The sequence below is a fragment of the Odocoileus virginianus genome, chromosome 10, assembly GCF_023699985.2.
Source record: "Odocoileus virginianus isolate 20LAN1187 ecotype Illinois chromosome 10, Ovbor_1.2, whole genome shotgun sequence".
In the NCBI taxonomy this organism is placed as follows: Eukaryota; Metazoa; Chordata; class Mammalia; order Artiodactyla; family Cervidae; genus Odocoileus; species Odocoileus virginianus.
The window spans coordinates 27,818,359-27,831,092 of record NC_069683.1 but is presented as its reverse complement, the minus strand read 5'-3'; the positions used below and the strand labels follow the sequence as shown (position 1 = coordinate 27,831,092).

The window sequence follows — 12,734 nt, the reverse complement described above, 5'->3', positions numbered from 1 at the left end:
GGCTCCTAGAAAAACCTTCTTAAAAATTCTAGATGAGGTTTTTTCATAAAGATTTTCAATCTCATTGTTTCTTTCATGTGTAGGAATTTCTCTAAATGGTGGGTGCACTCTAAATTAGGGATTTTCTACATTTCTTAGGTTTGTATCACCCTTTATCTCTTTTCTTATCTTTCTCTTCTCTACCCCTCTACCATCAAGAAGGAATGATGAAGAAAAAAATTATGTATACATAATCTTTTTAATCTCTTTTAGGTCACAACCATGACCCCGACCTCCAACCCCATCATTGGCGTCCTCTTGTCCACCCAAAACAACCGCTGCCTCTCGGCCCCTGACTTAACCATTGAAAAACGTCTGCCCTTCAGCTCCCTGTCATCCTTAGCTTCCTTACATAAGCCAGAACGCTCTATCAGCCCTGAGAGTAACGACAGTATCTCAGAAGAACTAAACCATTTCAAGCCCATTGTCTGCTCACCGTGTACTCCTCCCAAGAGGCTCCCTGATGGCCGCGTGCTGAGTCCCCTCATCATCAAATCAACACCCCGCAACCTAAACAGAAGCCTGCAGAAGCAGACTTCTTATGAGGCTAGTCCACGGATCCTCAAAAAGTGGGAGCAGATCTTTCAGGAGCGGCAGATCAAAAAGACCCTTTCAAAAGCCACCCTCACCTCCCTGGCTCCAGAAACAGGGGATGACTTACTGGTCTCTGAAGTTACCCAGTCTAGCAAGGAGAAGCCTCTTCTGGCTTTAAATACAAGACTGTCCAGTGGGCAAGTTCTCTCTGAGTGTACAGGACCTACCGCCCCTGACCTTGATTATTTCTCCTCTTCTAGCCAGACAAAAGCAGAACAGGGTGGTGACTGTAAAAAGAACACTGAGATCCCATTGGAAACCTGCTGCTCTTCAGAACTCCCAGTGGGGGCCAGTGGGACTTCTTTGGAGAGAGAGCAGCTGGAAAGGTCAGGGTCATCCCCAGATGCCAAGTTAGATAAAACCTGTATAACAGCAACTATGAAAATCTCGGCAGTTAACTCAGTGCTACCTAAAAACAGTGTTTTGGGTGGGGTCCTCAAAACAAAGAAACAGTTGAAGACAGTGAATCATTTTGATCTGCCTAATGGTGTTCTGGCAGACAACCTAGGTGAGGAGCCACTTCCTTCTTTGCGTCGGGGCAGGAAAAGACGCTGTAAGACCAAGCACTTGGAACAAAATGGCTCCCTTAAGAAACTGCGACAAAGCAGTGGTGAGCTGGGTCTGGCCCCAACAGACCCAGTGCTGCGAGAGATGGAGCAGAAATTGCAGCAAGAGGAAGAGGACCGGCAGCTGGCTCTGCAGTTGCAGCGCATGTTTGACAACGAGAGGCGGACTGTGAGTCGGCGAAAAGGAAGCGTGGATCAGTATCTCCTGCGGTCCAGTAGCATGGCGGGGGCCAAGTAGCACCTGATGAACAGTGTTACCTGTTTTTCTCAGAGGTCTTTGAGCTCGATCATTTACGATGAAGAAATGAGTGTTCTCACTTTGGGTTTTAATTAATGGCAAAACACTGTCAAATATGATTCTGAGAGGTTTCGGGGCCTTTGTAGACTATATCCAAGGGAACTCAGTCTCTGCCTCACTGTGACCCAGGCCAGAAGCACTCCTCACTCCCTAGGGTGGCCCACCCCTTGGGCATGCAGGCCAAATCTGGCAGCACCTGCTTGGCATGAGATTCAGGAGCAGAGTGGCCAGGGTTAGATGGTAGAGGAGAAAGGGGATGCCTTCTTACATTGATAGACCTCCTGACTTCTTTCAGCAGGTGGTGTTTTAAATCAGCCTTGCAGATAAAAATTAGTTCCATCTTTTTTCCTCCCCCCCAAGAAGTGCAACAGTGTAGTTCTTTGGCAGATCCGAAAAGATTGTGTTCCCCCTTCTTAGCTTTGCTTCAAGTAAATATACCTAATGAAATCAGTTTTTATGCTTCTACAAAAGTTAATTCACATTCCTTGTTTAAAAAAATAACATTTGATTAATACTATATAGTTGACAGACCACATTCATAGTCATTGTTTAATTTGGTCTTTTCAGGAGACCTCATATGTAAGTGGTATTAGTCTGTTTTTGATGATGAAACTGCATTGCAGACGTTCAGGTTCTCTCAACTACTAAGGGCATACATAGCCCAGACTGATAGCTGGGTCTCCCGACAACAAATCCCATGGATTTTTTTCACACTTAAGAGGTTGCCATAATGGACAGCAATCCAAGGACATACCAGGGGAGCCTAGAGAAAACTGGCTGGGCTTTGAATATTGATTGTGCAAAATCCACATGCAGATAATTGAGATTGACTGGAAGTGTAAACATATACTGTACAGTTATCCACATCCCTCCAGTTTACAGCCTTGTTTTCCTGGGGTTCCACTCTGTTAGATAAAACTATGATTGGACCTCATTATTACTCTCCTTTTGGACAAGAGTTATCTGCAGTGTTCTAAAATCCAAAAAATTTGCCCAGAAGTCAAGCAAGAACAGTACCGAGACTCCCTACTGTGGAAACACGGTGTCTAGCTGGTGCAGCTGGTCAGTTCAGTCCCATGGACCTTTGGGGTTTCCTCTCCTTAGCAGGTGACACCGTGTCCTTTGCATCTCTGGTGGTGCCTGGTGCTTCTGCCTATCTGGCCTCCTTGAGAGTAGGGATTAGGATAGGATTTTAGGGAATCTGGTGGGCTGGCATTCCCTGTGCATGTATGTGCTGTTACTATAAAGTCATGTGACTGGCATTTTAACAAACCTTTCAGATCTTATATATCCCAGTGTACATTGTCCCCCTCCGGTGGCCTCAGCTGAATGCTGCACAGTTTTTCCAATGATGTCATCATTGGTGAAAACATTTCTGGAACGGTCCTCAAAGTCTAGAGACATCTAGACATCTATATTCAAACTGGAAAGGACGTTAATGGTTGTCTATTCCAGCTTCTTCCTCTTACTAAGGCAGAAGCTAAGGTTCACAACAATGACTCACTTATCCAGATCACAAAGGATTTACTGTATCACCTACTTTTGATTCTTAGAAGATTTGCCTCCCTTCTTCTCTTTAATCTTTGGGTTATAGGAAAGAGAATTTTAATTTGAAACTAGTCAGAAGCTATTGGGAACCTTTGGAAGAGAAAGTAAGTTATCAAGCGGGTTTGGAGTCAGAAATGAGGCGCAGCCAGAGCCGTTTTCTTGGGCAACTCATACACCATTCCCAGAGGAGTTCCAGAGATGTCTGAAGTACCTGGGTAATCACTGAGATATGTGGGACCTCCTCAGTGACTACTGGTGGGGAGTGTCACTCACCTGAATATATGTGTTCTGTGTGTCTGTGCGTGCACATGTGCAGATGTGTGTTTAGAAAATATACACCAATCTCATTACTTCATATTCATACCACTTCAGTTTTAGGTCCTCCCAGCAACATAGGACCTCCGAAGGCCGCTGGAGTGCATATTGGTGCCCAGGATAGAAAAGCTGGTAGCAGTCTGTAGAGGATAGGGACGGTGACTTACTAAGTGCCCTCAGAGAAGACGTCAGTTACTGCCACTTCATGGAGTTCCTTTTCAGTCTTAGTAAATGTTATTGGAAGGCTAGTCTCATTGGTAGTAGCAAAGACACTTATTTTTCCACTTGTCACCTTTTTCTGCATCTCCAATAATTTGAAAAACACTTTTCAGTTGGAGCTAATTTTAGTTTTTGGAAAAAAAGATGAATATTTTTAATAGAAAAGATATATATTTTAAATATTTCCCCAAAGTAATACTTTCATTTTAAGAAATTGCTTAGTAGTAGCAACAAGTTTTGCGCCAGGTTTCATAGTGAAAATTTGTTACGTGAATATTCCAAAAGCTGAATCCGGTTTAGTGACCACCTACTGTGGAGCCTTGAATGGTACTGACAGTTGTTTCCAGACTTCCAGCTGAGCAGCAGTCCTTCAAATATAGGCAAAGTAGTTTAGGCTAAGGAAGGAAGAGGCTTAATCTTTCATCTTCCTGGCTTTGGAGGAGGGTAAAACCACTAAGATATTATCTGTATTTTAACATGCTTCCCATACTTAACTACTAAAACCTGAATACTTCTTTCTGAAAGAATTCCCCTCCCCTGTTGCTTAATTGTGAAGTTGGTCACAAATGGAGTTGTTGACATGAATTCTTTTTTTGTTTTTGACATGAATTCTTTAGAGAAAAAGACATGGAAGGAAAACAGAATGATGGGGAGGGTTTGTGAGCTAGAATGAAAGACGCTATCTCACAAAACAAACATTTCTCACAAATCATTGGAATTTGCTTCACCATAGAAATTTCCCATGTTCTGTTTACTTTGTTCTTTGTGTATATGGATTGTGTTTTTTCTTATTAAAGGGGAAGTTATGAGAGGTTGGAGGATGGAGGTCATTCTAATGGGAAATCCAAAAAACGTGGTTCCTGAGAATGGGGCTTGAAGCCCTTTTAAACAAGATACTTTGGGAACATATTCATGATCCGTTGATTGTATTTGCTGGAAAGAAGTTACCTGGGCCTGTTGGGTTGATGTCAAGTTTGGGGATTATGTATCCAGCCCCTGGCCCCTTTCATATAATTGCCTCTTTTTAGAAGGTTGATTCTTTTTGGCTGAAGTTTCCCAGGAAAACCTTTTGTAAATGGCTTCATTTATTTTTTTTAAATGGAATCTCTAAATTTTTGCCTGGAGGAAGCACTAGTGATGAATGCCTTCTGTGTTTTTTTTGTTGTTCATTTTCTCTTAAAGAAAAATGCCCTTAAGAGATTAAAGCTGCTTAATTAATTGCTATGTGATTACAAACTGACTAAGATGGAAAGCTGCCACTGGTTTGACTGGTGAAGCTGATGACTGAAGGCTGTGCTGCTCATCCTTTTTGTTCCATTTGACAGATATTTCCTGAGTTTCGAACTTTTGCCAACCCTGTGCGGGGTCATGGATATAAAGAAGGAAAGGACAGTCTGTGCTCTTGAACTCAGTGTCTCTTGGAATGTATTTGAATGTATGTGTGGCTGGAGAGTTTGTTAATGGTTTCATAAAGGGCCATAGTGATGATCTTGGATGGCCCATTCAAGGTATCATCCAGCACCCTTGGACATTTTAGATACCCCCATCAGTTCTGTGAACCTGACTGCAATATTGCTTTCTGTTTCTGAAGTACTTTTACCAGAGGAGAATGATCTTTCTCCTCCCACGATTATAGGACAATTACAGTTCTCCACGAGCTGCTTTTAGCATAAAGCCCCGAGAAATGAGGAAGGTTGTGGATCACTGACATGTTCAGAGGAGACTCAAATCTCAACTTAGCAACCTACCAACCTCCCCATGAACCAGACCTCTCACCAAAGCTGGCAGCAACTTGGGATTTTTTCCTTTTTCTTGCATGGCTTTCCATTAAGATGGAAGGCCAGCTGGTAAGGAGGGGAAGAAAAATGAAGGCTGGATCATAATCACAGAATGTTATATAGCTGGAATGGGCATAGGAATTACCCAAGTCACACTATCCCACCTGATGCCCTCCTTCTCTTTAAGAAACAAGGAACTTGGGGTTCAGTGCCCTGGGTCATATTTTGTACTATAGTTATCTAGGGTCTGAATGAAGTCCTCTAAGCTGCGCACACACACAATTTGCTAATGAAGGAGATATCCAAATGATTATTTTAACAGCTTTTTCTTCCTGCTTTTTTTCAGATAGAATTAAAATGTACCCAGATCCCTTGAATACACATCCAGGTAGGGAACCCGCCCCCCCCAACCATAGTGAGTAATGTGAACGTGAAATCTTGGGAAGTGATATATTTTGATTGAACAGCCTGTCATTTTTAACTACCAGGGATTAGAACCCAGTCAGCCCTTCATTCTTCTTTGAAAATCAAAAACTCCATAGGGACTTAATTTTTCTTGGCCAGCCATTTCTCATCAACCCACAGATTGGTCATTGGGCTTGGCTTTTAGAAGTAAATATAGCTACTTATGTTGTGACTCAACGAGAATGACTTATTCTTGTGCCAATGAGGAAGCAGGTCTGCTTTTTGAGGGGTGGGATACTAGAAAAAGAGGCTGCTTGAAGACTGTCCTCCAAAGATGATACAGAAATGCATCCTGACACATGTCATCCACACTAAGATACATATACAGAAGTCTTCAGTTTAGAAACTGGTTATATTGGATGAAGGAAACATGCCAAGACTGAATGTGCACATTGTACTATGTATTATCAGTATTTTTTCCCTAAGAAAAATATTTACACACTTTGCTTTGTGAGTAAATGCTTCCTTAATACCTTGTCTCAGTAGTTGTGGGAGGCAACCTCAAACTGGAGTGCCTCCCTTTCTACCTTTTCTGGGGTCTTAAGAACTAGTTGGACACAAAGCCAAGGCAAGGCCAGGCTTCTTGTTTTTCCTTTCCTCTCATTTAATAAAGGGTAAAAATAATTAAGGGAGTATACTCCTCAAAGATCAAGCCGTGAGAGCTCAAGAGTAGCTTTTGGGCTCTGGCTCCAGATGGTGGCAGATTCTCCCTTGCCTTGTTGGCCCTGCCCTCTCCCCACTCTGCCACTAGTGGGGGCAGGGGCTTTTGTTCAGTGGTTCAACCCTTAACCTCCAGCAGAGCCTTAAAAGTTCCAGTGAGAATGGATAATTATGTAAGGGAAATATGATTGTCTGAAGTGCCAACTAATGGATTTTCTTGTCTGTGTGTGACTGATGTACTATTTATTTACTCTTAATTCTTCATACAGTTATCCTTAAGGCCTTATCGCCTTCTACCCAGAAAGAAAATGGTTTGGATTTTGGTTTTATTCAACCTGCTGTCTGCAGTAGAGCACAAAAGGTGCCTTGATCCTTGGCAGTGCCCCTGCTAGGTGCCTCCTCTCCAACTCTTCAAAAAGAGCATTCTGACAAAGAGGACTCAGGGCATGCCTATCAGGAAAGCTTCTGCCCACACAAGACTAAATGGGATGATGTGTTATTTGAACAGTACTAAAGTGCATTCCTCAATGTAGGTTTGCCAGGCTGAGGAGAGGCCCAAGTTGAGAATACAGTAAAGCAAACTCATGAATGTTCTGTTTCTAGTCAAAGTCTTATCTCTGGAGAGCAATCTCAAGCAAATCTGAGCTAAGTGTAGGCTGTATATGAGTTCTGGTGCCATTTTTGCTCTAGAAGATGCCCCATATTGTAATGTCTTGCTTCAGCATTCAAAATTATAGGAAAACCAGTTTATTCAGATGGTATCCATGTGGAATAACAGAAAGGTAAGAGCATCTGATCTAGATCCTGACTGGGCAGAGAGAGCAGATATGCTCTCGGCCAAAAAGCAGAGTTAGGATTACTGAGGGACTTGGGCAGATGCTTAGCCTGATGACTTGAGCCATCCAATAGTTTTCCCAACAAAGGAAGGAACAGCGTTTGGAGGGAATGAGCTTCCTGTCACTAGATGTGCAAGCACAGACAGTGGTCTGCTGGGGAGACGGCAAGAGACTTCCTGCCTTGAAGCTGGGACAGCATGTTCTCAGGAGCCTTTCAGGCCTGTGAGCTTATGGTTTGATAGGTGTTTCTGACTGAAGGGAGCATCCCAGATCTCCTGAATTCGAACCTAGTGAGGTTTACAGCATGAATGTTGGGGTGGGTTCTCTTTCCTTATGTTAGCAGAAGGGTGGTTTTGGGCCTGGGTGATCCAATGTGGCAATTCAGCAACAGGCCCCAGCACAGGAGTGCCATGGAGGGTAGCACTGTAGGTATTACCTGAATTGGTCCAGGTGCCTGTGTGAGTGAGATGTAACTGACTTCGTAACTTGGTATGTCTATGAGAATGTGTGTGATCGTGCATGAGACTGTCTGAACTTGAATGTGTATGTCTGGTATGACAGCTTGGTGTAAACATGTATCTGGCCGCCTGTTTGTGGCTGTGGTTGAGTATGATAACATGCAAACACTTGTGTCCTAATAGTCTCACACTCAAGATACAGCAGATACTGCACCACAGACCTGTGGCAACCAGACTACTTCTGTAATCGCTTTAATTATACCTTAGGTTGTGAGACTTTGTGCCTTGCCGTGGATCCTTCATTTCTATGCCACTGCTTCTTGGACCCTGGGAACTACAGACCTGCCCCAGGTCTGGCTTGTAGGCACCTCCAGGAGAGCAGTCCAAGGAGCAATCATTGGCCAGGTGACTAGGTCACGCCCAGTGTCCATCCCCAAAGCACTCTCCAGAATTCAGCCCCGAGTGGCCGCCTCCTGACCCACCTCTGCAGTAGGTGCAGAGTACTGTGCACGCACAGTAATGGAGCAGCCCTTTCGGCTGCCTTGACCAGAACTAGCTTGCTTACCCTGAGTCCAGGCTAACCCTGCACAGTCCACAGTCCAGTTTTAGAGTCACATCCCAGTTTTAGAGTCACATCCCACTGTATTTGCACATGGGACTTTGGTTTGCATCCTGGATTAGAAGACCTTGGGAAACTCCATGTAAGCCCTTCCCTCAACTTGTCCCAACTCTGTGGTGATGTCCATGTAACAAGGAAATCCTCAGTCCTCTCTTCTCCCTTCCATTTGCCATCACAGTGGAAAAGGTGACCTGGCAGAGAGAACCTCAAGGATTTCAAGGTCCTGGAGGCCTCAGTTTTGCACCTGAGCCCTGCTCCCAACACAGACACACACTATTGGACCTGTCCCCCCTCGCGCACACACTTGGCTGGCGCGCACACACCTGGCTGTGCACAAGTTAACCTCTCTGAGCCTTAGCTTCTGTGCTGCTTCTCTCTTTCATCAACCGTTTTGTGTCTCAGTGCTTACCCCAGCTCTAAGGGATTACAGTGTCACCACCTGTGTGACTCAGGCAGGTTTCCCATGGGACTCTTAAGGATTTGTATTAGCTGGGGTCTCTTTCCCACAGTGAAATGACCTGGCCCAGGCTCCAAAAAGGAATGAGGGCTACCTTGCTCTATGCACTCACTCTTTATTGCTGTTGGACAAGGTGCTGGTTCCTGCCTGGCCCAGGAAGTGGAGGTCCTGACCAGCTCACCACTCTCTGTGGCCAGCAAGCAAGGCTGAGGAGAGCTTGGAGACCTGAACTCGTCCCAAGGAGCGGTCAAGGGTGTGGCACCCTTGTGAAGGGTGCAGGGCACAGGCTAGTTGGCACCCATGGCCCTGTGCACAGCCCTAGCCTTTCAAGTCACTGGCTGTGGGCTCCTGGTAGAATTCATCCATGAATTCGAGGAAGTGGCCCAACTTAGGCTGGCTCCTGCTCAGTGCTGGGTGGGCCTGGGGCGGCGCTGTGGTCCCAAACACTGACCGCAGCGAGCAGCGCACCAGCCGCCGGTAGCGCGCACGGAACTCCTTCAGCAGCTTTTTGGCCTCCAGGAACTGCTTCTGGTTCACCAGCCGCCGCTCTGTCCGCTGGCGCAGGACGGCTCCTGTAGGGAGAAAAGCCAGGAGGGACACCCAGGTCACCTGGGGTCCCACCTATCCCAGAGCAGCAGGGACTGGGCCCAGAGCACCCCCATAAAGTGGGATGGAGTGGGAAGAGGATGTTGAGGGCCTGAAAATGGTCTCTCCAGCTTGGGCACTAGAAGGCCAGAGGGACTGCCTTCTGAATCTGTCTCAAGCCGCTGGTAACATGCTGAGTGCCTTCAGGCAGCTCTCTGCCGCACTCAGGCTCAGTTCCTCCATCTGCACACAGGAAGGTCAGGCAGATGCTCTAAAGGGCCCTTCCTGCTCCGACACAAGCCCTCTGCCTTATCCCAGCAGGGGAGTAAACGGCTAGACCTCAGAGCCTGGCTGCTGAGGACGGGGGCCTGAGCCATACCTAGTGGCGCCTCTGTGATGTTCTGGGTGTCCCGCATGCGAAGGAGGATGTCATCCAGCAGCTGGGCTCGAGTCCTCCTTGGGGGCGGAATAGGGATCCTCTGGGTCTGACAGGAGGTGAGACAGCAGAGTGTTAGCACAGGCTCAGACTTGCGTGGCCTCACCTCCTCTACAGTCACGACAACAGGCAGCGGCGAACTGGGGGCACCAGGGAAAAGCATGGCTCCTGAAGGTCCCAAGTGAGAGCCATTTCTGTCCCTTAGGGCCCCCAGGGGCGGGTCACATGCAGTGAGGTGGAGGCGTACCCGCTTCTCCTTGGGAACATAGTGTTTCTGCAGAGTATCCAGCCTGGGCTTGCTGGAGCGGTACACGAGCGGGTGTTTCAACATGTGCTGCAAGGCCTGTGCATTCTTCTGGATTCCTAGGTCAAAAGGACGAGGTCGAGTCAAGGCACATCCCCCTCCTCCTGGATGCCTCCCCTGACTTCTTCATTCCCCATTTCAAAGCAGCCCTGGGTAAAAGGATGGAGGGCGCCAAAGAAGACCCTTTCTAGCCAAGAAGACACTGTTCCCATATCCTGGCCTGATCTGTTGTGGTGCCAGAGGTGCCATCATTCAGTGAATACTTGTATCACTGAACAGGTCCTAATGGAAAAACAGGTCCTAATGGAAAAACAGCACAAGAGTGGGGAAAGGTAGCCCATTAACCTCGGAGGGTTACACTGCAGAGACTGACAGCCACGATAGCACAGCTGAGCACCAGTACAAAAACACATCAGTCCAAAATAAGGGGTGGGAGAAGAGGCTGCCTCCCCTGTCTCAAACCAAACAGGGAGGATTCTGGATGTTCATTTTAGGGATTAACTGGGCTGGGGAGGACCCGGGGAATCTGACTAGTCAGAGTGTTTCTTCATTAAACCCTTCCTGGAGAGACTTCCAACCAAAGCAGTTAGGTTCAGAATGGCTAGAATCTCTAAACAGCTGTGATTACCTCAAAGCCAATGAAGGTCCAGGCCAGGGGTCCTGACAAGTAGGGCTCTAAACCAGGACACCCCCAGGAGCCCTTTGACGGACATTCAGATGGAAAATGGCACCCTGGCCTGGAAAAGAGTGTTTGGTACCAGCCTTGGCTTTGCCCTGACTTGCTCTCGGTCATGGAGAGGGCTCCCTTCCCTAGAGACATTCTCCTCACATACCTTTTGGCTCAATGAAGGTGGCATCAGGCTTGGCTGTCAGCAGCTCCTCATAGCCATGGTATTTCCTGGGGCAAGAGGCAGATGGGGGCTTCTGAGTACTCTTGGCCTCTCTGGGTGCTGTGGATTGTGGTCTTTGGTCTTTCTCCTTTGTCTCTGAATCATCCCTCTGGAAGATGGAGGAAGATAATCCACTGACCTGTGCCCAAGGAGGGAAAGAAAATGCATTTCATTAACACCTCTGAGCTCTGTGTGGGTCCCCATGCTGGATCCTGTTAAGGGCAAGACCCAAGTCTGGGCTGAGAGGAGGCAGACATGAAGACAATGACCATACACTGAGATGAATGCTGTAACAGAGGGGAGGCACAGGGGTGCTGGGTGAGTCCACAGAAAGCTCTAGAACAGTCTAGGAGGCCAGGAAGCTTCCTGGAGGGATTGTTACCTTAGCCCAAGCTAAGTCTTGAAGAACCAGGAGAGCCATTCCCAGGCTGGGGTTGGGGAATGGTCTACAAGTGATGAGAAAGGAGGACTGTGATTTGTTCCCATGGGTGTCCCTACCAGTAACCTTGGATCAGTGGGGGGCTCCAAACTCCCAGAAGGGGCTTGCAGGCCCTGCCAAGGGTGCTGCTTTCTGGTTTCCAGATCTGCCTTGTGCTTAGTTCTAGTTGCCTTATAGCAGTTCATCCATCTAAGGGTTGGACAGGAACCCCTGGGAGGTGGGAACAAGTGGGCGGGAGCAGGCGGGGTCCAGGCACCTGGGTCAAGAAGATGGATTCTGTGCTCTTGGTGTCCTCATCTGACAGCTGGTCTGGGCTGAGGCGGCCAGCAGCATCGCTCCGGTGGGATGTCTCCTCACTATGCACAGTGGAGTTGGAGCAAATGGGAGGCAGTGGCACAAAGGTCCGGTGGGGCATGGGAAGGCCCCCCAGGCCCTCGATGGGCATCTCTCGCTCCACAGAAATGGTTTTGGTGGCAGGCGGCTCCTTAGTCAGCTCTGCCTCTGACTCCAGCATCTCCTTTGAGGGAGACTTGATCATCATGGATGGGTGAGGGAGAATCATAGGCTGCTTTGGCACCTTGGGAACTTGATTTTTCACCTGTCATGGGAGAAGGGCTGAATTGGTCTGCTTCCTAGTCAGAATCTCTCCTGGACATAAGCAGCCTAAGGCCAACCAGTATAATGGTCAAAGCACTGGGGTAGGTCTCATGGGGAGGGAAGGGACAAAAATCACACTTAGTGGGCATCTGCGATGTGCCCTGTACATGACATGTTATGTTTTATTTACACCTCAAACTACCCAGTGAATAAATGTCTTCATTTTATAAATAAGGAAATGGGGGCTCAGAGAGGTAAAATGACTTGTCCAAGGTCACAGAGTTATTCAGTGGCAGAGGCTCCGGGCCTCATTCTGGATCCTTGACTCTATCACTCTGCCCTTCAGTAGCCTCATTCCTCTGATCAAGGTGTCCTGCAGTGCCCATGACTTCCCTCAGGGATTCCTAGGAGGGCCTGGGGGAGATGGTCCCATATTTTCTGGAAGGTGGCAGCACGAGGCCCCTATCAGGGTGTCAGTCCCTGCACCTTATATAAAGACCTATAAGGCAAATCTCTCTCAGGGTTTAGACCCAAGGAAATAACTTCTTTCCCACTGAACTGCTCAGCTTTCTTTTTTTTTCCCCCATTTATTTTTATTAGTTGGAGGCTAATTACTTTACAACATTGCAGT

The 12,734-nt window shown here is 47.1% G+C and overlaps 2 protein-coding genes across 9 annotated transcripts in view; one reads left to right on the top strand and one right to left on the bottom strand.

Moving 5' to 3' along the window:
- The window catches only part of RNF169 (ring finger protein 169), an 82,429-nt gene extending 77,443 nt beyond the window's left edge, over positions 1 to 4,986 (top strand). The window contains exon 6 of the mRNA XM_070473253.1: positions 253 to 4,986. Coding sequence (XP_070329354.1) covers positions 253 to 1,437 — 1,185 coding nt within the window. The 3' untranslated portion in view covers positions 1,438 to 4,986. The remainder of the gene's footprint in view (positions 1 to 252) is intronic.
- A 3,961-nt stretch (positions 4,987 to 8,947) lies between these two features.
- Positions 8,948 to 12,734, bottom strand: part of XRRA1 (X-ray radiation resistance associated 1) — a 67,724-nt gene continuing 63,937 nt past the window's right edge. For 7 of the 8 annotated variants that reach the window (XM_020879861.2, XM_070473248.1, XM_070473247.1 and 4 more), the window contains 5 exons: positions 11,763 to 12,104; positions 11,011 to 11,206; positions 10,121 to 10,236; positions 9,817 to 9,922; positions 8,948 to 9,424 (listed from right to left, as the gene is read on the bottom strand). In XM_020879861.2, the coding sequence (XP_020735520.2) occupies positions 9,171 to 9,424; positions 9,817 to 9,922; positions 10,121 to 10,236; positions 11,011 to 11,206; positions 11,763 to 12,104 (1,014 nt within the window). In that variant the 3' untranslated portion in view covers positions 8,948 to 9,170. The remainder of the gene's footprint in view (positions 9,425 to 9,816; positions 9,923 to 10,120; positions 10,237 to 11,010; positions 11,207 to 11,762; positions 12,105 to 12,734) is intronic. The other variant, XM_070473249.1, reaches the window with a different exon arrangement.